Below are 26,571 nucleotides of genomic sequence, written 5' to 3' on the forward strand. Positions count from 1 at the left end.
TCAGTACAGCCTGTCTCACTCCCATCCCATCCATGCACACACCTACCTCCCACTGCCTTATTGGTCACTTTAAATTTAACCTTAAAGCAAATAATTAAAAAAACCCCAATAAGTTGAGAAATGTAACAAGTCCGAACAGGACCTAAAGTTTGAATCCCTACCAATGTTTCATCTGCTGGCATCATGACATTGGAGCCTGCCCCTTCAAATGCCTTACATCTTGGGATTATCAGGAACATGGGCAGAAAAAGGAGAAAGCAGGAGCATTTATGGCATTGCTGTTGTCACAGGAGATATGGGGAATGTGTGTGGAGATCCATGCTAGCATAAGCAGGGCTGCTAGCAGAGATCTATTAGGAAAACAGTACTTTCTCACTCGGAACAGAAAACAGATACAGTTCAAATTTACTTTCACCAAATAAGTTCTTTTGTGTAGTCCTGTGAAGACATGCACAGAACCAGATAACCACCTTGTGCGTTTCTAACTCTTTTATTACAGTCTTATCCCACTACTTCAGATTAAGGAGGAAAAGTTAAACCAGCAACACTGAATTTATGAAATGTTTCTCACAGAAACTACCTCTAACTATATCAATTGGCTGAAAAGAGTACACACTTAAGGTCATGTTTTGCATCAGTTATAGAAATGTTTTATAAAATACACATCATAAATTAACATACAGTAAATAAAAAAAAACAAAACAAGCCTGCTGGCTGAGTGACCAACAGTAGAACAAATGGTCAGAGGCCATAGGTTTGTAGTATTGTATCTTGCAAATCTTTTTTAAAGAAAAGCTTTCCACTATAAAAACTTCAATCTACATATATTTTTCTACCCTCCAGAAATATCTCTCCCCACACGCCAAACGTTCTGCAACCTCCGTTACGCTCTGGTTCCTATTTTTAGTTAATGATCCTCTCACTGGAATGGAAAAGCTCCAGCAACAGCTATTTTGTATTGATGTAAATAAAAAAAGGTCTTCAACTTTTAAAAAAAGAGGTGCAGTGAAATATGCCCCAAATGCGGCACCATTTTGAATAACTCAAAAAAGGGCATTTTCCCCCTAAATGTGTTACAGTATCACATTTAACCTTAAGGTTTCTCAGATTTAGGAAGTAGTGTCATGAGCATCGAAAAATAGTATTACACTGGTAAATAGTTTATGTCACATTATTCTGTCTCAAACAGTTTAATTATGGTTCAGGAACCCAACAGTGAAATTTGGAGGCATAAATAGTGATTACATCCACAATGAAGCACCTTTCAGTTTTCCAGTTAAAGTAGGTCTTGAGACTATTGAACTGCTGATGTTGTTTAAAAAATATGCTGTTGCATCCACTTGTGTGAGGCCTGAAAACTAAATAAGAGGCTAAATATATTAAGCACCTGCCAGTAGATTCTCTCAACTGTTGTAGGTTCATAACCACGTTTGCATGATTTCACTATACTTTTAAATGTAATCCTGATGTAAGGGAAAGAAAACAGGATGTATTTTATCTCCTGCTCAACTGATGTTGCAAACTTTATAATTTAAATTACACTTAATTTCAATGAGAAAATGTGTTTATGCACAAGTAGGGACATACCAAAAATATGCTAAAAAAGGAACACAAATTATTTGTTTCATTTAAGTGTTTTCACCCATTGTCTGTTTCACAATGCATTTAGAGTTAGATGTCGATAACTATTCTAGCCTCAAACAAAAGTAATAATATTGCTGAATTCTCACACATTTACCCAAAAGTGGCAAATTGGCGAATATGACTTATTTTGCAACCATGTATTAAATAAATACTTCCTACTAAAAAAAAGTCAAAACAAATAAAACTACCATGAAGCAGATCACAGTAATGTAGCACATTGTATATCAAAGTATATCCCCATATCAAATCAAAAACTTCTGGTTACTCCCTGTTGACTATACACCCTAATCACCCCCCTAAAATTTACAATTTGTTTCTTTTAAAGTCAGAAAACAATTTTATTGCTTTCCTCGATATATGAGCTAAAATAGAGTTCTCTTACCCAACATGCCTCAAATTTTCATAAATCTGTTCTTCAAGAAATAAAGGAAGAACTGTGGATTCCAACAGGTATTTACAATTAACCATTAAGAGAAAAATAAACTGACTATTACAACACAGAAGACTGTAGGTTTCCTAAAGAATTTCGTTAGTAAATAGGTTTAAATTACTTTTTCTACTATGTTCTCCTCTGACAAAAGTGTAATTTTCCCTGTGCTTGGATCCAAGGGACTTGGTTTCACTAAGTTTCTCTGTATTTGTAGAAATCAAGTATTTTGTCCTTAAACGTCTGTGGAACTGGAGAGACAAACTGACATTTCTTTTACATCAAGAAATATCCCAAATTTCTTTGCATACTATTCTGAGAGAACACTTCATTCACCCCTTAAATTACAACTTCCCCTTGAGTAAAGCAGGTACTTAACAGCACACTGAAACATTATATACAAAGCACAAGAAATGCAATAAAAAAGCAGATGGAATTTAGTGGGGACAGGCAAAAGGGTAATTATATAGATTGAAATTTGGGCCAGACCATTAATTCTTGAAAGAAAAAACCAATAAATGACATCTGAAGTCAAACCATCAGGATATCAGTTTTACATCTCACCCAAAAGATTCACCGTGTTGCTAGCAGTGTCACTTGACATCATAATGTAGTTTTTGATTCTGAAAGAAAAATCTTATCTACTGCATCATCCCCACAACTCCCTACAATGCCAAAGTTTTCAATGGGAAGCTCTCCCATCCAAATAATACCATCCCTGTTTAGTTTTATTCCAATTACAACTAAACGTTACTATTCAGCATGGTATAAACATAGGCCACACCTGGTAAACATCTTCATATTTTTGTAGTGAATCTGTATGGAACCAGCATTGCTCATGGAGAACTCGCTGTTTAGTTTTTTAAAAAGCGTTTTAGCAATGTTTTGAGATCTTCAAGGTTGCATGTACTCTCAGCAGTTATTATTGGAAGTGGTAGGACTGGAGTATTTTTTCCAAAGATTCTTTAACATGATTCAGATTTCATCTCAAAGATTATGCTTCACTGTTCCAAGACCCAACAGTTTTACAAGTGGGTGCTCTAGTGCAGGGGTTTTCAATCTTTTTCTTTCTGCCCCTCCTCCCCATGCTATAAACACCACAGCCCACCTGTGTCACAACTGTTTTTCTGCATATAAAAGCCAGGGCCAGTGTTAGGGGGTAGCAAGCAAGGCAATTGCCCAGGTTCCCACGCCACAGGGGGCCCTGCGAAGCTTAGGCTTCGGCTTCATAAGAATGGCCATACTGGGTCAGACCAAAGGTCCATCTAGCCCAGTATCCTGTCTTCTGACAGTTGCCAATGCCAGATGCCCTAGAGGGAATGAACAGAACAGGTCATCATCAAGTGATCCATCTCTTGTCACCCATTCCCAGCTTCTGGCAAACAGAGGCTGGGGACACCATCCCTGTCCATCTAAAAGGCATTGATGGACCTTCAAGCGCTTTACCTGTACAATGTGCTTCATAAATCTTAATAATGAACACTGTACTTTATTTACTTTTCTGTAACCAGAAGAATGCCGTCAGTTTACAATTGCCAGTGAACAAAACTCAGTAGTTAGATGAATGATTTAACCCCTTGAGAGCCATACATGCAGGACTCCTATGGTCATAGTACAGAGATAGCAACTGATGTCAGCGTATGTCTACACCACAAGTGGCACAGCTGCAGTAGCACAGACACTTCCTACAGCAATGGCAGGGTTTTTTCTGTCAGTGTAGTAAATCTATCCCCATGGGAGGCGGAGCTTCCATTCACCTAGCTCAGCCCTCCCCCCCCCCACCCCAGGGTCCTGGTGCTGGCCACTTCCAGGACTGGTGCAGGGCCAGGGCAGGCAGGTAGCCTGCTTTAACCCTGCTGCGTGCTGCTGCCACCCCGGAGCCACTCAAGGTAAGTGGCGCTGGGCCGGAGCCCACATCCCAAATCCATCCTGCACACCACACCCCAACCCCCTGCCACACCCCTCCTGCATCCCAACCCTCTGCCCTGAGCCCCCTGCTGCACCCCAACCCCCTGCCCTGAGCCCACACCCCTCCTGCACCCCAATGCCTTGCCCTGAGCCCTTTCCTGCACACCGCACCACCTCCCACACCCCCTCCAGAACCCCAACCCTACTTTCATAGTCCTGCATGCAACTTCCCCACCCAGATGTGGCCCTCAGGACAAAAAGTTTGCTCACCCCAACCTAGCTGCATCTACAGTGGGAATCAGGTTGACCTTACTATGTTGTTCATGTTTTAGATGTAGACCAGGCCTTAGTTACACCAACGTTCACAGCAAATCCAGTTTCTTTACATTAGAGCTAGACTGATCAATAGAAACCATGCCTAGTCCTAAATATAGACTCTACATACACAGACCCTAAGACAAGTGGGCCAAAACAGGTGATTGGGAATTGGAAAATCACAGTGAGTGGGGCAACTGCACAGGTGGCTGCACACAAGGGAACCAAAGGAAGCTTTAAGGTGTGCATGTGGAAGGGACGAAGAGCAAGCAGGCAACAGAGGAGCGAGGTGACATACAGGAGCCAGATACAAGGAGAGGAATACAAAGGAAGAAACAGTGCAAGTGTTTAACCTTGGTATTCAACACAACACGGAGCAAGATTTAGTCTCAAGTGACCATAAGAAGCCACGTCGGCAGCAAAAATGGCATATGGAATCGCTAAGGGGCGCACACAGACCAAAATCCCATCTCTGGGGCCACCGAAGGCCATTGCCTCTGAAGGCAGGTAGGGGCGCGCTCGCTCGCTCGGAGCGTCCCCAGGGGGCAGGGCACGGTCTAGGGGCACACGGGGAAGGCCGTTAGAGGTGACCCGGCTCAGAGGAGGACGAAAATGTCCCCGGGAAGAACTCAGTCCAGCTCCCCGCACGCGCCGGGCCCGCAGGAGGAAACTGAACTCAACCGAAGGACGCGCCGGCGGGGCTCTGGGCCGGGCAAAACCAGCCTTTCCACTGGGGCGACCCCCAGCTCCCGGGAGCCGACCAGACCCGCCGCCGCCAGGGATGCTGCTGCTGCCCCTGCCCCGGGCCGGCCCAGACAGGAGCTCCTCCCGCGAGGCTGCCCCGGGCCGGCTCCCCCCGTCCCTGCCCAGGGAGGCGCAGCCCCGGCGGGGCTCCTACTGTCCCACCCAGGGGCAAGTTCCCCCGGGCCGGCTGCGAGCGGAGGGGGGGGGGTTTCTCTCTCCGCGGGGCTCGCTCCCGGGCGTGGGAGGGGGTGACGGGCTCTCGCTCACCAGCTGCCCGGCAGCACCTCTTCCCCTTCCGCCATAGCTGTTGACGTGCCCTCGCTATGCCGTAAATCGCGGCTTATTTTCGACAGCTGGAGAAAACATCCGCCTCCCCTTCCCGGCCCGCGGCGCTGTCGTAAAGCCCAGGCTGGCCGTAAAGCGCGGGGGTGGCGGACGGTCGGTCGGTGACGTGGGCGCCCTTGGGAGCCGTCGGCCTGCTGCTATTGCTATGAGGCCTGGGGGAATGGGGCGCGCGCGCGCGCGAGCTTCTTTCAGACCCGCCCCTTTGGAACGCGGAGGAGCTAGAAGCGCTGGGGGCGGCTCGGGACGGGGTGTGTCCCAGGCGGGAGGCACGTGCTGGAGCCCGCTGGCGCCGCCCTCAGCTTGAGTGCTGCTGTGTGCGGACAGCGCGCGCAGGCTCTGACTCCGGGACTGGGGCAGCTCGGTGCAACCATCATAAACATAAATCATAGTAATAGTAAGTGTACAGAGCTGGGGAAGGGGGAGCATTCCCCCACCCCACCCCGTGGCCCAGTGTGGGATCTAATGCAGGGGGCTCGGGGGCTGAATTGAAGAGCAGAAGGAGAGCATGTGTTGGTGACCTTGTTTTCTTCGGGAAGGCAAGGTGTTGCTCTAAACGCAGTTATAAACCTATTTTAGTGAGCAAATGCTGTAGTTGTCACAGGGCTCTGTCATGTAAGTGGGGGAGGGGGAAGTTGATCCACAAGAACAATCTGTTAAATTATGATCCACATTGTGGAAAGATGTGAGAATCCCTGAGCAATGTTATCAAGAGGAGTCAGAGGACATGGAAGCACCAAAAATTACCTGAAGTCAACACAGGACCGTAGCTAATGCATGTGCATAGCAGAGATGAGCAACTCGGCCTCCAAACTGCCAAATTATTAGTTGTAGCAATGAAAAACCCTTCCGAAGAAGGACAGGTGTGCATGTGTGATGTGGAGTGTGAAATAAAAGCACAGTAGCTGAAGGGGTTACTTTGCTTTACTTAAAACCCATACCAGTTTACAAAGGAGCACCAGCAGAATTAAATCTCATATTCACATGTCACAGAGAAACTTCAGGCTTCCCTGTAACTTCTTGTAAAATTGCCATTTACAAACAGGGAGGCCATAAAAGCCTGTGTGCCACTTCCCCAGGAAAAAATCTGGAAGCCTGGGTAGGGGCTGGAAAGGAGTATTCCTCCTCTAGTGAGTGAGGTGGAGGATGGGTAGAGGAAAATGCTACGAGGGACCACTGCACTGAGCTACCCACGATCCCATCATAAATTCATGCAAAGTGACCTATTGCCATTTGATCTGCTGCCTGTGAGGGACAGAGGAGGAATATCTCATCCAGGTTCAGATCTCTTTCTCCACTATTTAAGGGTAAGAGATCTATGTCACCCATGCTAAGTGCCTGAGAGTGGAGGGGATACAGAGACCACTTTCTGATCTCTCCTCTTCTGCTTGGTTGCATATCTAAAGGCCACTGAGCTGTGGAGCAGCAACAAGAGGGAGCTGGGAATTAAGTGTTGAGGAGCAGTTGAGCTCCAATGCAATGCACTGCCCCCCCCTTTTGTTTTTGGAGGGAGGGAAGGAATTGTGTTACTTCCCAATACATACAACACCCCTCCCTCCAAGCTGCCAGGTGCTTTCTGCAAAGTGGTGGTGGTGGTGGGGGGGGCATATATCCTCCTCCAGTCTCCCTCTACAACATGGACATCTGTCTCTCTTAAGGAAGTAATTTCTTCCTGGTTCCCAAAGCTGTCAGGTTTTTAAGGGTCAAAGATGCTCCTGACCCCCACCTGTACATTTAAGCAGTTATCTTATCAGGTACCCTTAGTTGACCCCTGAGCTGCTCCTTGGAAAGTATCCATGCTTGCTAGTAGCATGGACCAATTTTTAAGCTAGAGGACCTGTTGTGGATGCTGACTTTTCCACTCCTGTTCTTCTACCTTCCCTGCCTCAACCACCGGGCTTCATGTCATGAAAATGATGGAAATAAATTAACTTTAATATTAGATTATTATGCACCTGTTTGGTGTTAAAATCTTTTTGTATCTGTGCTATTTATTCTTACTGCACACACTCTCTCACCTCTCTCCAAAAAGAGTTTGGTCCTATTAGGATATGGGAAGTGGGCGGGCGAAGCCCGTCCACTGCTAAAGGATCCCCCTCCCCCCCCCCAGCCTAAGAGGGGGATCCACAGGACCTGGACACCAAATAAATCTGGGGTACAACTAATGAAATAACAGGGACAGGAGTGTGGTCAAAGGGTCAAACGAAGGGAACCGGACGGGGACACCGAGCAGAGAACCCTGGACAGTGCCCACTGCTCCTCAAAGGTGTCAAGGGAGTCAGTGGATGCCGCCCAGAGGAACTCTGTCTGGATACCTGAACGGACCAAGGCAAAAAGAGTTTGGTAGCGGGCTTTGAGTGTTAACAAACAGGGTTAGATTCATTTCTATGGACGAATAGTGCCATCTCATGATTATATATGGTTACTACACATGTATATTCTTTCACACTAGTGCCTTCAGCCAGTGGTTCTCAACCAGGGGCCTGAGGCCCCTTGGAGGGGGGCCGTGAGCAGGTGTCAGGGGGTCCACCGAGCAAAGCTGGCATTAGATTTGCTGGGGCCTAAGGCAGGAAGCTGAAGCCCCACCACCTGGGGCTGAAGCCTGGGGCCTTGAGCCACACTGCCTGGGGCTGAAGCCTGAGCAACCTGAAGCCTGAAGCATGGTGGCCCCAGGCAATTGTCCTGCTTGCTACCCCCTAAAGCCAGTCTTGTCTTTTATATGCAGAAAAGCAGTTTTTGTGGCACAGGTGGGCTATGAAGTTTTTACAGCATGTTGTGGGTGTCTCAGAAAGAAAAAGGTTGAGAACCCCTGCCTTCGGCTATATTCCATGTATATAAATCTATTATAGATCTGATAAGTGTGTGGCTTCTTTTTACAGTATATTCATTTGTTGCATCTGATCATTGCATTTATCTACTTTTGTTATTTGTGTGCTTTAATTGCTTTTGCAAACAATAGACTATAAATACAATATTTAAAATGAAGGCTCTGCTTATAAACATTGTGCTTCACTCAGAGTAAGTGAACAATGTTTCCTTGAGTTTATTAGCATGATCTTTGGCCACAATCTTGAAAACACACACGTGCTTAGCTTTACTACTGTGAACGGTTCCACTGATATCAACAAAACTACTCACAGTATTAAAGTTAAGCCCATACATAAATGTTTGCAGGACCAGCCCTTTAATTTTCATTAATATGTTAATTAATACCTGTTACTAATATTTCATTGCCTTAAAGTAGAATTGTTAAATCTTAATACTGATACCACTTTCCCTTTCCTAGCAATGGGGCTTTGAATTGATTCCAGAATTGAATTGTATTGTAAATACATTGCAAGATTATGCTGTTCTGTACACTTCAAAGGATATTTGAAGATTTACACTCAAATAAATGACCTAATAGTATTACATATCATAAGGGAAGGCAGTAGTTTCAAAGCAATTGCTACTGAATTAGTTATTGCATAAATATGATTTTTATCTTTATAAAAAGTATTTATTACATACAAATATATGTACTGCAAGATTTTGTGTAAATGTAAATGTCTCAAAATACTTTTCATAGCCAGTGACGTTGTATGGCCTTGATACTGCACATTTTTAGGAAACTGCATAACTTTATTTAGTTGGTTGAGTAGTCCCATTGACTTCAATGGAATTACTGTTGTGAACAAAATTACATAATTCCTTAAATGTTTGCAAGATCTGTGTTCCATATGTGAAAGGGGAAAAAAGTTACAAGGTTACAATATATTTTCACATATTTATAGTCCTTTCTCAGGCAAGAGGTTATGAAGTATCATAATAAAGAAAGTAGATATTTTCCAGGCCCAAACAAGACAGATGCAGTCTGACTTAAATAAACATCGTGAATGGTTGAGTTCTAGCTGCAGCTCCTTTCTCCCCCTTGCAATCTTTGATTAACTTGATTGCAGCGCTTGAAAATTGAACACCTATTTTTTCTTAAAAAGAAAAGGAGTACTTGTGGCACCTTAGAGACTAACCAATTTATTTGAGCATGAGCTTTCGTGAGAAGCTCATGCTCAAATAAATTGGTTAGTCTCTAAGGTGCCACAAGTCCTCCTTTTCTTTTTGCGAATATAGACTAACACGGCTGTTACTCTGAAACCTATTTTTTCTTACTACTTACTAACAAAAGAGTTGTAAAATATGTATGATGAACTAAGGATAGTAAATAATTTCAATATTACATGACTTAAAGCATCCTTAAACCTGCCAGACACATGCATGTGTGCACAGATATGTATGTATACTAAAGACTCAGCACTTATCCATACTACACATACCAATTGTGCCCTACCCCACCCGCCCTTTTCAAATGCTGGTCTTTCCCCCAAGTTGTCCATCTGGAAGGTTCTCCTTCACGACTAGGTTTCAACAGAGTTAAAAGAAATGTCCCTGTTTTTCTCCCCACCAAACGTGTCTAATTAGAGGGTCTTATGTCTGCCAGTGTGCCACCCACTAACTCAGCAAGCACATGTGCATATGCAGACATCACGTCCCTCTGTGCACACACGATACGCACGAACCTAAACACGCCATGCAGACACCACACAGATCTGCGCCTACACCACGTGTACACAGGGCTCCCATGCACGCCGCGCGCAGGCAGCCCGGCTGCTGAGCCCTTTGCTTTCCGCGCGCCCTTCGCCGCAAACCCGCCCCGCGGTGCCAGGCGTAGTAGCGAGCGGAGAGGGGGCGCGTCTCTGGCGGGAGAGGGCGGTGTCAGCAGCCGGCAGCGGCGTCTCCCGGAGCTGGTGCGGGGTTCCTCCCGGACGGCGTAGAGTAGCGGCGGCGTGGCCGGCGGTGCGGCTGGGACATATGGGGGACGCGCTGGACGAGCCTTGGTGGGAGCCTCAGCCTGGAACACATGCTAGCAGCGACAGCAATAGCCCAGGTACCTGCTCGCCACGTGGGGAGCTTGCTCCTCCCTTCGCTGGACTCCCCCTCCCCCTTTCATTTCCTCGTCTCCCTCACCTCCCTCACCTTTCGCACACAGACCCACTCCTCATTTCCTCTCAGCCTGCCCCCTTGCTCCTTCCTTCTCTCCAGCGGCCCTTCCTCCCATCGCCCCTCCCGAGTTGGGTGTAAACATTTCAAGTTTGCTTGTAAACAAAATGTCCGGTCTATAGTCCTCTTCCCCAGGAGGAGTTATAAACAGAAAACATTAAACAGAAATAGTCACTGAAATAGACAATTTATATTTAAATAAAGATGCGGGGGAGGGGGGTAGAGGAACTGGATGCTTTTTGAGGTTGGAGCTTAACTGGTCCTTGTCTTTATTAAGCTTATAAAGCGTATTCTCTTCTGATTTGGGGACTTCTGGTCTTCTTCTGGGTATTAGCAGGGCTGACTGAGGAGACTTAAGTTTTTAAAAGGCTTTTGAAACATGTGGCGTTTATAAAACCTTTGGCGGTAAACACGTGCAGCAGCTAGTGGGACTGGTCACTATTTATCACTAGTGTCATGTATCTCAGAAGGATAGGAACTGAATTCTCACTCTCCCTCAACCACGTTATTCGGCTGATGCTCTACAACTGCTTTGCATGATGATGATGATCATTAATTCTTATTAATATCTAGCTTTTATAGTGCTTTTTTCATCAGTAGATCTCAAACCACTTTACAGAGGATATCTATTAAGGTATTAGGCTGCTGCCAAACTGTTACAGTTAACATTGATGAGGTTTTTTTTAAAAAATGTAAGGTCTACGCTGCATAGTAAATCTGGGTGTGCAAAATGGGTGGGCTTGGACCTGTCCCATAGTGGGACTCTCACTCATGCATCTTGGCAGGTTTGCAGGTCTGAGTCCTAAGAGGTTTCTGGCATGAGCCAGAAGGATTTGTGTGTGAACAGTATGGGTTTTGGTCCTAAACCTGGGTATGAGCCTGGTCTAGTTATGGTACAAATGTAACTGAATTGGAGGACCTAGCTAAAATATGGTTAAATTCTGTCTATGACAGTGGTTCCCAACCAGAGGTACATGTATCCCTGGTGGTACGCAGAGGTCTTCCAGGGGGTACATCAGCTCATCTAGATATTTGCCTAGTTTTACAGCAGGCTGCTTAAAAAGCACTAGCAAAGTCAGTACAAACTAAAATTTCATACAGACAATGACTTGTTTATACTGTTCTATATACTATACACTGAAATGCAAGTACAATATTTATATTCTAATTGATTTATTTGATAATTATAAGGTAAAAATTAGAAAGTAAGCAATTTTTTCAGTAATAGTGTGCTGTAACACTTGTATTTTTATATCAGATTTTATAAGCAAGTAATTTTTAAATGAGATGTAACTTGGGGGTATGCAAGAGAAATTAGATTCCTGAAAGGGGTACAGTAGTCTGGAAGGGTTGAGAGCCACTGGTCTAAGCTACAAACTTTAACTGTGTTGCAACTGTTTTCTATGACAGCTTTGTCGTAGCAGGGCCCTCTGAGTTGATTGTACTGTATTTGTAGAGGGAACATTAGGGGTTCATAGATAGGGCATAGAAATTAAGAGAGTATTAAGTGAAATCCTGTGATATGATATATATATGGTTGGATGGAGTGCTTTTGTTTTTGTGAGAGCATCTTGTAATTGAAAATTTTATGAATGGAATTATTTTATTGTGAAATTTTAGATTTTCCAATGGTTTATTTTTAAGCTTTGAGGGCGTACCTCTGGTTCAAGGCACCAGAGAAATACTTCATGAAATCCTCTAGGGACTTCAGTTTTGCCATCTATTTTATGTGGAAGGTGCTTGATAATATGGTGATTGGCAGAAGTATAAAACCCAAAAATAAATTTTATGTCGCAGCCCTGTCCCCATGTTGGACCCACAGTAGTGTTTCGACCCACATGCTGGGTTCATGTGCATTAAGTTCCCCTGGGCCTGAGTAGGCTCTTTCTTTGGCCTCTAGGTTCACTGCCGGGGCATTGACTCTCTGTCTGGTACCTTTTTCATAAGTTGGATTGTGCAGCCTAGCTGCACTTCCCTGTAGGTTAAGCACATCCTTTTCAGAGCTCCACTCTAGTGTGTGTCACGGTTACTGGGTTAGCTGTTCCTTCTTGGGGTCTCTCTGAGTGCCATGGGTCTCAGGTCTTCACCTCTGCTGGAGTGGAATTCCACCACTCACCCACTCTCAGACCCCAGGACCTGGGTTACACCCCCCTGGGAACTAACCATGACCAAGTCAGCAGATCCAACTGCTGGTGGACCCTGCCAGCGTTTCCCTTTGGGAGCTCGTGACTCAAAACAGCCTCTTCAAAACAAAGTATTGACCGGTCTAAATACTTTGTGCCTTTGAGAAATGAATGAAGTGTAACAACAGTAAAAGGGCTACATGCAAAGGTGGTGTTTATACTTTTGTAAGTTCCCCTCAGCTCAGTTAACTTCATCTCTTGCTGTGAGTATCAGCTCGTCTTCCTCACAACATCTGTATCTCTGTGTGTCTCAGTCACGCTGTCAACTTTTTCACTGACACATCCTGGCCAGCCTCTCTCAGCTTACCCTGTAACCCGCCTCCCTTTTCTAGGGTCTTTAGTATTTTTGCCTCCTTTGATCCCAGGCTTGGGGAGGATGCCCCATTCTAGCCTGGATGGAGCCAACCATTGTTATCTTACCTCCTTTGAAGTTGGGTACATCAGAGCTATCTTGTCTGTGTCATCGTTTTACCTTTCCTGAATGTCATAACAACCCCCCTTTTCCAGCCTCCTTTCATTCAACTGTATGCATACAGGAAGTGTTAACAATTGTCATATTTATAAAAGTATAATCCAGACATTTTCTCATTTTGTCCCAGTGAGTACTCCTGTTTACAGTTTAATTGTTCAGGGACATGTGGGTTGAAGCCAGTTGGACACAGACTTTGCAGAGGGATTTCTTAAATTAGTCACTCTTTATTTGAGACAGCACAAGTGTTATACAGATCCATGTAAAATAAGAAACACATCTATACCATTCCCTGCCTAAGTTTATTCACCACTCTTTGGGATTTGGTCATTGTCCTTTCAGGCTTCCAAATCCCCTCTCTTTGGCTTCTCTCCTCTGGTACATGTTTCTCTTGGTGAGAGAGCTGGTCCTTTTATAACTTCTAGTCTTCTTTCCATGTGAACCTCCTGGTCAGCCTCAAGGTCCCCTTCATGTGATCTGATGCTTGGTTACCACCCACATGGAGTCCAGACTTGAAAAACTGGTTTATTGCAGTTTTGGCCACACTCTTTGGCATAACCATTGCTCAGCTAGGGTAGGGGCAGGACCGATTCATTTGTTTGTGGTTCTTAAAAACCATATCAATCAGAGGCAGGCACTCAGTTGCTGCTCTCCCTCTTCTTAACATAAGAAGTGTGACGTACGAATACATGCAAAAGGCAGTCAAACAGCCTAAATACACAGAGAGTTCATAACATGAAACTGGAATTCATAAGCTGTACATAGATAAGTCCCCCAAATTGTCTTATAAAAATGGTGGGCCATAAATCTTATTGGAATATGTCATAAAATCTTTTCTCACAAGGGTGAGGTGTGGTATAAACTGATGTCAACTGGATGATATTTCAAAATTGCCAATTTTGTGCCACTGTGTGGATTGTAATATTCTGAATTCTTGGTGCAGGGCCACATATACTTGCAATGGATTGCATTACTGGAATAAAAGAGTGTTCCACTGCAATAATACTCTCAGTGCTCTTATCCTGTAAGGCTTTGAATTCCCAATGCTGAATTTCAGACTGTTATTTTTCACTTCTGTGTTGTATCTCTCAGTAATAAAATGTTCTGTTAACATTAAAGCTGCCCTGTATCTAGGTCTCTGTGACTTGCTGAATACAGATTTTTTTAAAAAAAATAATACTACATGTTCATGTTTGATAAGGTAAAGTGAGGTTGACTCTTGCAGTTTTTTGTGTTGGTATAAACTTGGCACTTGTGAAAAATACTAAGTCCTGGACATTAAAATCTTCAGTTTATCCACTGAAGAGATATAACACAGGTGAATTAATGAATATTCACTTCCCATTGCTTCTTACCAATATATCTAATTTCAGACCTAGCGAGAACCATGTAGAATTTTGGGGATAGTTCAGTCTCCAAGCCTACTCAGAAGAATGATGCTCTTTGGACACAGTATGCTTAAAAATCGTTAGAGAAGGGAACTTGGGGTCAGGACACCTGGGTTATATTCTTAATCTTGGGCAAGTTGCTTAGACAGTCTTTGTCTCAGTTTCCCAGTCTGCAAAATGGATTTATTTGATATTTTGCCACTTTGTAAAGTCCTCTGGGATTTTTGAATGAGAAGCTCTGCATAAGTGCAATGTATTTATTTTTCATTCCTTGGCCTGTCTGCTGAGTCTGCCAGCGAAGGGTGTTCTCTGGTGCCAGTTGTTAAAGTGGTTGGTGTTATGGTGGACCGCTTTCTGCTAGGATCTGTGCAGGGATCACCAACTAATTTAATATATGCCATTAGTCAGCTGCAAGATGGTAATGGCTTTTGGCCACTGTCAGCGTAGGGTGGATTTGAACCAGCAGTTTAGGTGACAAGCTCTGAACCCCAATACTCTGAGCTATCCAGTTTCCAAGGATTTTTGCAGTTGTGATGTTGACTAGACATTTTATGTTGGAAGCGAGCAGCAAAAATGAAACCCAAAACACTTCTGAAATTCAATGTGGTGAATTCACAGGCTTGTGAAAAGGGCTGTTAGCACCAACCCGCAGTGCATGCTCTTCCCCTTTCCCTCCTCATATCAATACATTTTGCTTGTGCCCATTGTTTTTAGCCCTGAGGTTAATTGCTCCATGCTGTGCCAGTAGTTATTGCAGAATATTCATCTAAAAATAAAATATGGTTGGTCCAACTGGAGTGTAAGCGTAAGTGTAATGACATAAAATGTGGAGCTCAAGAAGCAGTATTCTTTTTTTTTTTTTTTTTACTGAAAACATTACATGAAAGAGCCCTGAAGGATCTGAGTACCTAAGCAACTTTTCCCATCATTTACTCCACATAATATGATGCTGCTGGTATACAGCCAGCTACAGTAATTATCTTACAGTCCATTAAAGAATTACGAAAGAATTGAATTTTAGGATAGCATGTTTGAGTATTACCGTGCAAGATGCTACTGGGTACAGAATATAAGCAGCCTTCTGGGGCGTGCAAGTCCTGGAAGGTGGTGGATCTGGGCTCCATGGCAGTCTGACCTATCAGAGCCCAGCAATGTTAAGTGGTAACAAAAACTTGCAGTGAACAAATTGGCATGTGGTATATAGTTGCATCATCATTGTTAGCTCCATTTATGCTGAATTTGCCATCAATTATCCTGAGGATAGGACTCTGAAGTAAGAATTTTTTGAAACCTGCCAACCATAAACACATAAGTACTTGGTTTCTAGAACACACAGGATAATAATCTGTCATGATGGTTACTGAAGCAAAGTCCCAAAGCATTCTCTATAAAATTAAATTTAGAGCACGAGTATGGAGGAAATTATATTGTAGATAAATAGGAGCCCTTTTTCTCTCAAAATCCCTATGGTATTATTCTGGTATTGTGCTTGATTCCCTCTTTATTTGGAGATCTCTATATAATTTTGTTCTCTGTAGCGTGCTTTAGGAGTAATGGGAACAGGTGATTACTGTACAGATCCCATAATCTGCAGTCTACATCCTGTATCTGTGCTCCTGTCATCAAGGTCCCAATATGGAGCCAGTTACTGCCACATGCAAGTACTGAGTTTGATACAAGTGACCAGTAAGCTAAGAAGCTGCTACAGAATTTTCCGTTATTTTGATTCACTTATTTATTCTCTGCATAGGATGGATGAAAAGTCTAATGTTCAGTTTAGACTGCATAATATGGACAATATAGAATGCTTTTACATCATTTGACATGTAGGAGGAAATCAGTCAGAATTTACAATGTGAGATGCATACATTTAAAATATCCTGCCAACTTTGGGATTAAAAATATAAAATGCTATTTTCTTGTCTAACGTTATTATTTATTTATTTAGATTTTTTTAAAAATCACTTTTCCTGAAGCTGTAGGTGCTTATCAGAATAATATTTAAGATTCACAACTAAAACACCAGCATACATTGACACGCCCGTCCAGACCAACTCCAATGCAAAAAATATAAACCAGCCAATGGCCCAAGCTTCTTTTTCCAACCAATGCATTCCCTGTCAACCTACCCCCTGCGGTGTGTTCTGTACCTTAGCAAAATTTAAACTTAGAAGAAACAAAGTGTTTGAAACAGATTTTCAAATTCACCTAATGGAGATAAAAACACAAAATATATATTCTCGCAGGTAATATGGGAGTGGTCATTTGTGTCTTTTTGGCCACACCGTTAAAATGATTTATTATGTCAACTCCTCTTTCACGATTATATCATCACAACTGTTGTTGAATAAAGAAAATTTATTATTTTGGTAATAGTTCTCACTTTTTTGTGGTGTGAATGTATATGCTGTTTGTAAGTGATTAATTATTCAATGATTTTTAAGGCTGAAAGGGACCATTATGATGATCTAGCCTGAAGAATCACACCCAATAATTTCTGCATCAAGCCCATAACTTCTGTAATCGGAGATAAGGGTTCTAAATTAAAGCAGGTGAGTTGGTGTGCTTGTTTCACAGCCAATTAGTGCATTGTGGAATATCAAAAAGAATGTTCAGTGTAACATCTCCTCCCCCACATCATTGTGATGTAACTTTAAAACATGATATTACTAATACTTTTAAAAAATATGCTAGTGATATTGCATGGGGTTCTGGGAGGGGAAGTGAGTTGATAAGTTCAACAACCTTTTGAGGTTAAATTAGTGCAGGTGAAAGATGCTGGCTTGACAGCCATGGAGATTGAAGTCCTTTCTCTGTACAACAGGGGGAGCACTGGCAGCAATGGTGCAAGCTCCATTCATTGCCTACAGCCAATGTGCCACAACCCGCTGACTTGAAGGGACCACTTCTAGGAGCAGGGGTGGTCCTGGGTTGTTCAGGGATTCTTTCAGTTCCCCTGACTGTCTGTGACCGGGTCTCTCCATGTGTATTCTTCATACTTTCCTTGTCCCCCTCAACTCCATCAGGTTGTGGTGGCTGACTTTACCAGTTGTTTGTTTGCTTCCTTTGGTCAAACGCTACAAGGATTAGGATGCCAGGGGGTGGAGATGAATTACAGTATTCCAAGAAGGAAGCAGGGCCAGGGAGTTTAATTTCTGTAGTGGCTCACTAGCACTAGAATTGTGTGGAGAACTGGAGGTGGTTCTGTGGCTGGTGAGGGGCCTATTATCATAATCTAAGGCACAGGCTAGCACTGTTAAATGAGAAGTTAGTTCAGTTGTTATGTTCAATGGCAAGCCTGTTCAGTCTTTGGCCTCTCTATGGAGACTGGCAATGATGGTGCTAAATAGTGTCAGACATAAGAACGGCCATACTGTGTCGACCAATGGTCTGTCTAGCCCAGTATACTGTCATCCAGTCCTGCCTCCAAGGATTCTCAAAGATTATTGCTAGTGGTTCTGAGATTGTTTCAGATAGTTAAGTATCCTAGAGTGAAACTCATCAGGCCCTACCAACTTAAATGCATGTCACTTAACTAAATATTTTGTAACTTGTTCTGTCTTCCTTCTCCTTTGTTGTTAATATTCATTGTGTTAAGCACCTGATCACAATTTAATCTTTGTAATGAAGACTGACGCAAAATAGGTATTAAACAGCTCAGTCTTCATGATGTTGTTGGTTATTAGTTCTCCTTCCTCACCCTTATCAGAGGATTGACACTTTGTCTTTGTCTTGCTCCTAATCTATTTATAGAATCTCTTCTTATTGCCATTTATGTTCCTTGCTAAATGTTACTCATTTCGTGCCTTAGCCTTTTTGATTTTGTCCCTACATGCTTGTGCTATTCTTTTGTAGTCATCCTTAGCAGTTCGTCCATATTTCCACTTTTTGTAGGATTCCTCTTTGCTTTTCAGTTCATTGAAGATCTCTGTGTACATTCATGTTGCTCTATTACTATCTTCCTCTTTCATTTGTATCGGGATAGTTTGCCAAGTATTGTCTCCTCTCACTTAAATTTTAACCTAAAAATATCCACATTGAAACACAATTCCATAAGACCAACTGAAAACAAAATCCTTGTGTGATAGCTTGTCATTATGATTGTAGTCATTGTTGTAAATCTACTAGGGTGGAATTAAGGTTGTGGTTATTAGTTGCTGAGGGTTGTGTGTCAAATTTTGGTTCATAATAGAAACCCATTTTGCAATTTAATTTGCCAATTCATGATAATGGCCAAATTCTGTTGTCATTTAACTTGCTGTAAATCAGGATTTACACTGGCGCACCGAGATCAGAGTTTGGTCCAGAGAGTGTAAGTGATGCATTGTGGTTCTAGTGTGAGCATTGCAGTCTTTTTACAGACGTGTGAATAGTTTTATCTCACTGCTTGTGGAAACATTACCTTTTTCTGAAACAGCCCTTAGAAGTAATTGCTATAGTGATTCACATTATTCCACAAATATATTTTACTCCTGGACATTGCAGAGAGTTGCTTACCTTTTCCCTCCATTTTGAAGGTAAGTGTTAGATACAGTTCTCATGATGTGTCGCTTTCCAGCATTGCTTTCTTGGAGTGGTTTGTTGAGATGCCCAGTAGGTGTTTTCACAGGTAATTTAGTCGTGCTCATGGACTTTGGTTTGGGAATCCGAGTAGGAATTGTACGCTGGACTACATCAGCAATCTTGAAATGAACCAAGAAAAAATGTAAGCAGTTAGGTTGGGTGGTTTGAATAGTTCTTTAGTGCTCTTTCTCAGCTTTTCAGAAAAGGACATTTACATTATCTGATAAAGAACTGTTGTCAGTGTAGTTTTCCTTATTTTTCTTTTTTCTTTTTCTTTTTTCTTTTTAATGGTACACTGAGGCACATGAAATAATGATAGTTTTTGAATGATGGGGGAAGACTGAGTGTTTTGTTACTCTTTGGAGGCTTTTTGTCTCTACGTGGCAGCAAAGTCTGTAATTCAAGAAAAGTCTCAGAAGAGTTTTTGGGGTTTTGCAGCGATACAAGTATTTTATTCTTGACTGAGCTATTACAGTCTACAACAAAATGCACCTTGTGGCTAAATCAACTAAATACTGAGTGGGGAAAAAATGTATTTTAAAGATGGTCAAAAAGATTCCTATGCAATGTGATGAAGAAAAAAATGCTAATGCACATTAAGCTGTATACCCAAAGATACCATATCATGAAGGATGATGTGATTTTGATAGCACTTTTCTGTACAGCTTTTGTGAGACCTGCCTCAAGTACTGATTTCCCTGGCTTCCAGGGATGCATCATGACACAATGAATAGGGCATGGGACTGAGAATGAAGATACTTGGGATCTGTTCCCAGCTCTGCTATGGGCTTGTTGTGTGACTTTGGACAAATCATTTAATGTCTCTGTGACCCAGTTTCCCCACTTGTAAAATGGGGATGATATTAATCTTCCTTTATAATTTAAAAGTATGTTGATGTCTATAGATGAAAATGACTGTATAAGTACTTACTGTTGTTCTGGGCATCTCCTTAATGTTAATCTCTCTCTCTCATTTGTGTATATATATTCTCATTTGTGTGTGTGTGTGTGTATGTATGTATATATACACAAACCTCTAGAAAACTGGAGAGCACCAAAAAGAGCTGGAGCTGCCTTATTAGTAAAGATTTAAAGAAATACTTGGGTATAGCTTGGCCAGATGGCTATTCCATGGGAATGCATAGATTTAATTGTTTGAAGAATGTGAACAGTAACGAGGGAGTAGAATAATTATTTTTAGGGGAGCCGTTGTACTAGGCTTTGTACAAACCAATAACACAAAGGCTCCAGAGAACTCACAGTCCGGGATTCAATCTATATGCAGCTGGTGACTGAACTAACAAATGAGGGGGTGACAAGGTAACAGTACACTTGTTTAGGATGTTCAAGGGGTTGAGTATATCATAATGAAATTCAGAAAAAGAAAAATTAAACTGACTTCACAGGATTAGAGTGTCTCAGTATTGTCATTTTAAGTTCCTTCAGCAACAGAATAATTTTGTTTATTTTTGTGCTGGAGACAGAACTTGCTCTGAATACAGTGTTTATTGCATTTATCTTAACTGTATTAAGAAATCAGAAAGAATTAAGAAAGAAAAGTAACTTTTTTCTTTATTGTGTGTGGGTCGATGGGTGATACATTGTTGCTTTATAAGCATAAGGCAAAACGGCATTTGTTTTAAACAAATATCTTGAGAAAAACATGGTAAACATTCCATTCATTCATGGTGGTGAGATTGCTATGGATTAGTAGTTTAGAGGATAATTATAAGAGCAATTGTGATAAGTGGATAAATAGTTAAGGAATGTTTTGCTCTTTCCTTGAATTGTTGCTGGAGGTTTAACTGACTTTTACAGTACAGTGTTTCCCTTTGGGGAGACGTTCCAGTGTAGGTAAACAATTTAAAATAAATCAGTTGAATTGCTCATGCAATAAGTGGCTGATCACCTTTGTTAGCCTATTTAAAACAATCATTTATTTTTTAACAATTTCCAGCTGATGTTAATTTTTGTGTATGTGTATTTTGCAGCAGTCAGATTTCCCATTGCAGAAAAAGGTTTACTTGGTGTTTTTAAATTATGATTTTATGTGGCTTTGCAGTCTCTCACTGATAAATGATGATGTTTCAGTTGCATTTGATATTGTAACTGATATGTGTATTAGAGAAACGATTCATTTGGTAAGGCCTGGAGTACATTGTTTTTGTATCTGTAATATTGTTTTGGTTAGGGTATGATTTTTTTTTTAATTGTTTGAACCAAAATAGTTATGCCAGTACAACCCCTAATGTGTATGCAGTTACACTGGCTATAAAGGTTCTCTATACTGGTATAAGACTTATCCATGTGTGAGTAAGTTATAGCAGCGTACGTGTTTCTAAACCAGTATAACTGCATCCACACTAGGATAGTAGTAGCACTTTAACTATACCAGCATTGTTTAAGGGGTGCAACTTTTATGTGTCGACAAGGCCTTAAACTTAGACTGTTTTTATAGTTCTTTCTCTCCTCTTTCAGCACCTGAAAGTAAGTTTCTTTTTCACAAGCCCTGTCTCACAGTTATTCAAGAATGGATGTTCAAAGAGAGAGAGGAATGAATAATATTAGTAAAAAACATGAACATTCAGTTTTCAAAACTAAAGTATGAATCCAGTTAAAGCACTTAAGCACGTGCTTAACTTTAAGCCTGACAGTCTACTATTGACACACACAAAGTTAAGCCCCTACTTAAGTGTTTGCTGTGTTAGGGTCTAAAAGATTGATTGAAAAATGTGAGTGTCAGATATGAGGGTTGGAAAGAACATTTTTGGGTTACCTTACCTAGATCATCCCCTTGCGTCATGGTAGGGCTGTTGTAAGATCTGGGTTGTAAGTACACCGTGAGAATTATAGTCTGTAACACGTGTTTAGATTCTTGGGTGTGAAGTACCACAGTTGTTATGGTTATATGGTGAGAGTTCTATAGAATGAATCCTCAATTAGTTCCTTGTTTAGTCTTGAGTGTACAGCATGGCAATGGTTATGTTATAGTTATTACCGCTGCATCGCTTGGAAGGTGTCAACCATTAGAATATTGTGTGTGTTGGTTTTTGTTTCTTCAGAGTGATATTAGTTCTGGGTCAATGAAGGGAAGTCAGTATTCCCATCAAGAATAATTTATGCAAATACACACCACCCTCTTGTACACTGATTCCCTCTCCTCTGTGTCCCTTCCCTGGAAAGATGAAGGATTCTCTCAGCTTTCCAGTCTTCTTTCTGACAACCAGAAGAAGCATTCCCTGAGCTGGTACAGCTGCTTGCTCCCTCTGTCCCTCAGTACTGCTGTCTGTCTCCCTGACCTCCCCCATGTAAATGCCCTCTCTTTCCTGCTCCCTGTTCAGAGAGTTAACAGGGGGTGTGGAATTCAATTCAATTATCCTTTAAGTAGCAACTGATGCTCCTCAGAACCTGGAGTCCCTTTTTCATCACAGTCCCCAATTCTGCTTTCCAAACACCCCTAGAAACTAGCCCATTCCAAGATACTATCTACCTGGGACTTAGCCATTTCCAAAGTTTTCAGTTGTGTAGTACATACAGGTCTACTAATTAAGGGGAAGTGTAAAAAAAGACATTCTTACTGTTTAGGCTTTAAAAATAGGCCTCATTTGAGATGTGCAAAGCAAGCATTGATTCTCAGTCTATAAGCATGATAGTAAAACATTGGCTTCAGATATTAATTTCACAGAATAAGATTAGTTTGTAAAATATGGCAAGGTTTTTTTGGCAGTAATGTCAGCAGTCGTTGAAATGAACAGTTAAAATTCATTGTCAAGGCAAATAAGGGGTAGGGTGCTGAGAACCAGGGCGAACTGCAATTTGATAAACAGGCTTTGTCTTCCTGCCTGTTAAATTAACCTCCAGAATGGATGTCATTTATTGGAAATAGGAATTGGGTGAGAAGAATGAAAACCTAGTAATGTGGAAATTGTCATGCATGATTGGACCAGTGGCATATCTAGCCCTGTGTCCTTTTCTTGACAGTGGGCAGAGGCAGGAAACTCTGCAAGGGACAATTATGGAATAACATGCTTGGGGGCAGTTTATTCTATTTCTCACCTCAGGCAGTCAGTAGTTGGCTTATGCTCTGAGCATGAAGATCTATATTCATTATATGTTTGTGTCTTATTTGCATTTGTTTGATAAGGAATTGTAATGATGGCCAGATTTTAAATGAAACACTATCAGATATTTTAACAATTTAGAATTTTCTCCTTTTATGTTTTCTGAGTCATCAGTGTAAATTAACCCCTTTTTTGGGTACAGAAGTGGGGGGGCATGTGGAAAGCAGGAGAGGTGTGGCAGGGGGCAGGATGGGCATGTTGAAAGGTACCAGTTCTAGCTATCTGGCTGTCTCCATCTGCTTGAACCCTAACTCTCCACTCTGACTTCTCTGTGGAAAATAGCATAAAATGTGGCTGCATGTTTTCTGTCTTAGTGATTTATGCCTTTTATTAATGGACAAAGGGGAGTGTGCAGTGCTCATGGCTAGCTTTCTTCATATATCTTTCTGCATCCATTATAGAAATGCATCTAGGAAAGATAACATTACATTTGGTTCTTTTTCAGCACTTTAGCTTGAAAGGTTTGAACAGCAGAGGGAGTCCTCTCTTAATTTTTGTTCTGCTCAAACTCTCTGGCTGTGGGACAGCTCTGTATAGACCAGTTATGCAAATAACCATATGCATATCTTGACAGACTTTAGTTTGTCCTCAGATTGCTGAGGGCAGTTGAAGTGTGAGCCTGGTCTAGAAAGGGCATATGTATGAGGGTGCCAAAAAGAAATGTGATGATTGCTTACCCCTTGTTCTAAAACATTTCGCCATGTGCTTCCTCAGCTCATTAAAATCTCAGTCCTGCTGTCCTTTTCAGGAGTGAGTTAGGGCTAAGTAAAGAAGGCAGGATTGGGCCCGAAGTAGCATTCTCTTTTTAGTTGTCAAATAGTAAATTGTTGATTTGTATAGTTCTCTCCAGCCTCCCCCACCCCAAGGCCCTTCTAGTTCGTCCTGTTTTTCTGAAACCCTCTGTTTTCATTCTGAAATCTTTCAGGTTAGTCAGAATGAAGGTTTTCAGCTGCTCTGCCTCTCTGAGTGAGTGAGTGAGTGATTATTTAGAAAAACTGTACTGTTCTGCAACAAAGGTCCCAAACGTTGCATCTTACTGCTGTAGTATTTCATTTTTACAGTTGCTAATGTACTTTCTTCTGTCTTTGCCTTATGGAACTCTGGTCATCACTCTGGTCATCAAGGCCAAGAATTCCCAACTTGATGCTCAACTTTAGACAGCCTACATACCCTCTGAAGATACCAAAATAAGTAGTCTGACTTTTAAGAGGTACGGGGCACCCACTGTTCCTCCCTTAGCTGAGGGAGAAAAAGACATTTTGGAGCTGAGATCTGAATAAAGAGAGAGCAAGTTTTTAGGGTAGAGATGCTTGCAGGAGCTGCACAGGAGAAGGCCTTTTTGCAGACATTGGGGAGATAGTGGGATGTATGTAGAACACAGTGGGTGTGACCAGAGGGAAGGTGGATTTTCAGAAGGTCTGAAATGAATCCTGGAATGAATAGGAATCCAGTAATGCTCAGTAGCTTCACTTAAATCCTGCTATAGTAGTTAATATACCAAACAGGCACTAGATTGTTTGTTCCTCTCCAGAGGTATTAATGTTAAAAAACACAACCCAGTTTAGTTACAAAAGCGCAAACAAAGCATCTGCAACCACATTTCTCTGTAGTTTCTATCTTCTGATTTAAAGGGATGCTGTCATGGCTGGCTAGTTCAAAATATGGCCTGTCTTTATCATATATCTGTAGTCAGTCAGCGTAGTGAGTTTACACAGTGCCTTTCCTCTCACAATTTGTTCTTCAAGGCTTTTTTTATTTTCTTTATTCAAACTGCAGAGGCAGTGCCCATGAACAAACCCTACAGTAACAGTAGTGCATGTTTAGGGTACAGAATGGAGAATCTAAACATCTGTGTTTTAATCCTGACTATGCCACTGACTCACTTTTTGACTGTGAGCAAGTGACTTCACATTTCTGAACCTGTTTCCCCATTTGTGAAGTGGGGTTAATGATACTTGTCCTCCCTTTGTAAAATGCTTTCTTTAAAATGCTTTTAAAATATCAATAAAACCGTTTCAGCCGTATGATGGTGGCTATTGCCCCGAAAGTGCACACTAGCATTTCAAAACCTGTAGGAGAAATTTAAAAAAATCTGACACTGCCTTTAATAATAATAATAATAATAATAAAAAAAGTGTAATTGACCTTGAATTGCATATAGAACTTTAAAAAGGGTGGGGAGGGAAGGGGAGTGGAATTGATCCTGGATATTCAGGCCTATATGCCAAGTGTTTAAACTGGATCATGTTTTTATGGTTGAATTGTAAACACCTTAGAAACTGGTGTCTCCGTAGAAAAGCAGACAGGTCCTTAACTGTAGCAGTGTGAATGGCTCACTATTACCATATTATAAAGTACCATGGGTGTTGAGCCAGTTGGCTCACTGGATAATCCTAATCCTATAATTTTGCATATAGTGGACAGCTCATACTGTGGAACTAAGTACTCTTGGGTTTTGCCATTTTTAACTATAAGTCACTTTAAAATGGAAGTTAGAGGTGGAAAGGGTTGGAAAAAGGTTAATTGTAATAACTTGTGATGTTGATTTTTGCTTTCCAATGCATATGATGCCCCAAGGGTATCTTGATTATTGTAGGTTTCAGAGTAGCAGCCATGTTAGTCTGTATTCACAAAAAGAAAAGGAGTACTAGTGGCACCTAGAGACTAACCAATTTCTTTGAGCATAAGCTTTCGTGAGCTAGAGCTCACTTCATCGGATGCATTCATTGGATTGATTATTGTAAAGTGTTTCATTTACAGTGGGGGCAGGATAGAACTGCTTAGTTTCATGAACTTGAACTATTCAGAAGGAAATTTTATGTTAAAAATAGATGAAATTTCTGCACCTGTGACATGATCTTTGTCAAAAGTTCAACCAGATGGGGTGGCCTGGCGCATAAAGATATTATATTTTAGACTTTTCTGTGGAGCTCATCTCCACAATATCTGAGCACCTTATAAAAAAGGAAATTCTTAATATCCCCATTTTGATGGTGGGGAACTGAGACACAGAGAGGTCACACAGGGAATCAGGCAGAGTTGGGAATAGAAGCCAAAATATCTTGAGTCCCTTTCAAAAACCTTAACTACCAAAATTTTATCATATACCCTCCTTCTCTTCAGGATTGTCTTAACTAGGACATTTTATCGTCTTTAAACTTGGCTTTTAATCATTGAGTTAGCTGACACAGTGCTGACTGGTCAGCATAGACAAAGACATTTTGTGCCCATCATCAGGTCATCATCAATGAGCTGTGGGTAAACTCTACCAAGGCCAGGGTTTACCCAGGAGTAGTTGATGTGGTGATGAACACAATTTGTTCTAGTCTGCAGCGACCAGTCATCCATGGTCAGTGTTGTATTGCCTAACTCAATAGTTAAAAATTGTGTTTAAATGCAATTAAATTTTCTAGTGAAGATAAGCCTGTGCTTC

At 41.7% G+C, this 26,571-nt stretch overlaps 3 protein-coding genes across 12 annotated transcripts in view; 1 reads left to right on the top strand and 2 right to left on the bottom strand.

Annotated features, from left to right (window-relative positions):
- Positions 1–5,495, bottom strand: part of TBC1D23 (TBC1 domain family member 23) — a 64,882-nt gene extending 59,387 nt beyond the window's left edge. For 2 of the 3 annotated variants that reach the window (XM_073307586.1, XM_073307592.1), the window contains exon 1: positions 5,306–5,495. In XM_073307586.1, the coding sequence (XP_073163687.1) occupies positions 5,306–5,340 (35 nt within the window). In that variant the 5' untranslated portion in view covers positions 5,341–5,495. The remainder of the gene's footprint in view (positions 1–5,305) is intronic. The other variant, XM_073307603.1, reaches the window with a different exon arrangement.
- The window catches only part of CMSS1 (cms1 ribosomal small subunit homolog), a 371,436-nt gene continuing 349,567 nt past the window's right edge, over positions 4,703–26,571 (top strand). Inside the window, exon 1 of one of the 8 annotated variants that reach the window (XM_073307651.1) lies at positions 4,703–4,801. In XM_073307651.1, the coding sequence (XP_073163752.1) occupies positions 4,726–4,801 (76 nt within the window). In that variant the 5' untranslated portion in view covers positions 4,703–4,725. Of the gene's footprint in view, positions 4,802–5,454; positions 5,778–6,443; positions 6,688–9,983; positions 10,302–26,571 lie in introns of those variants that run through there. The other 7 variants (XM_073307642.1, XM_073307688.1, XM_073307703.1 and 4 more) reach the window with 7 other exon arrangements.
- Positions 18,300–26,571, bottom strand: part of FILIP1L (filamin A interacting protein 1 like) — a 121,718-nt gene continuing 113,446 nt past the window's right edge. The window contains exon 6 of the mRNA XM_073307517.1: positions 18,300–19,136. Within this exon, the coding sequence (XP_073163618.1) occupies positions 18,948–19,136 (189 nt within the window). The 3' untranslated portion in view covers positions 18,300–18,947. The remainder of the gene's footprint in view (positions 19,137–26,571) is intronic.

This window comes from Lepidochelys kempii, chromosome 1 (assembly GCF_965140265.1).
Source record: "Lepidochelys kempii isolate rLepKem1 chromosome 1, rLepKem1.hap2, whole genome shotgun sequence".
NCBI classification, from domain to species: Eukaryota; Metazoa; Chordata; order Testudines; family Cheloniidae; genus Lepidochelys; species Lepidochelys kempii.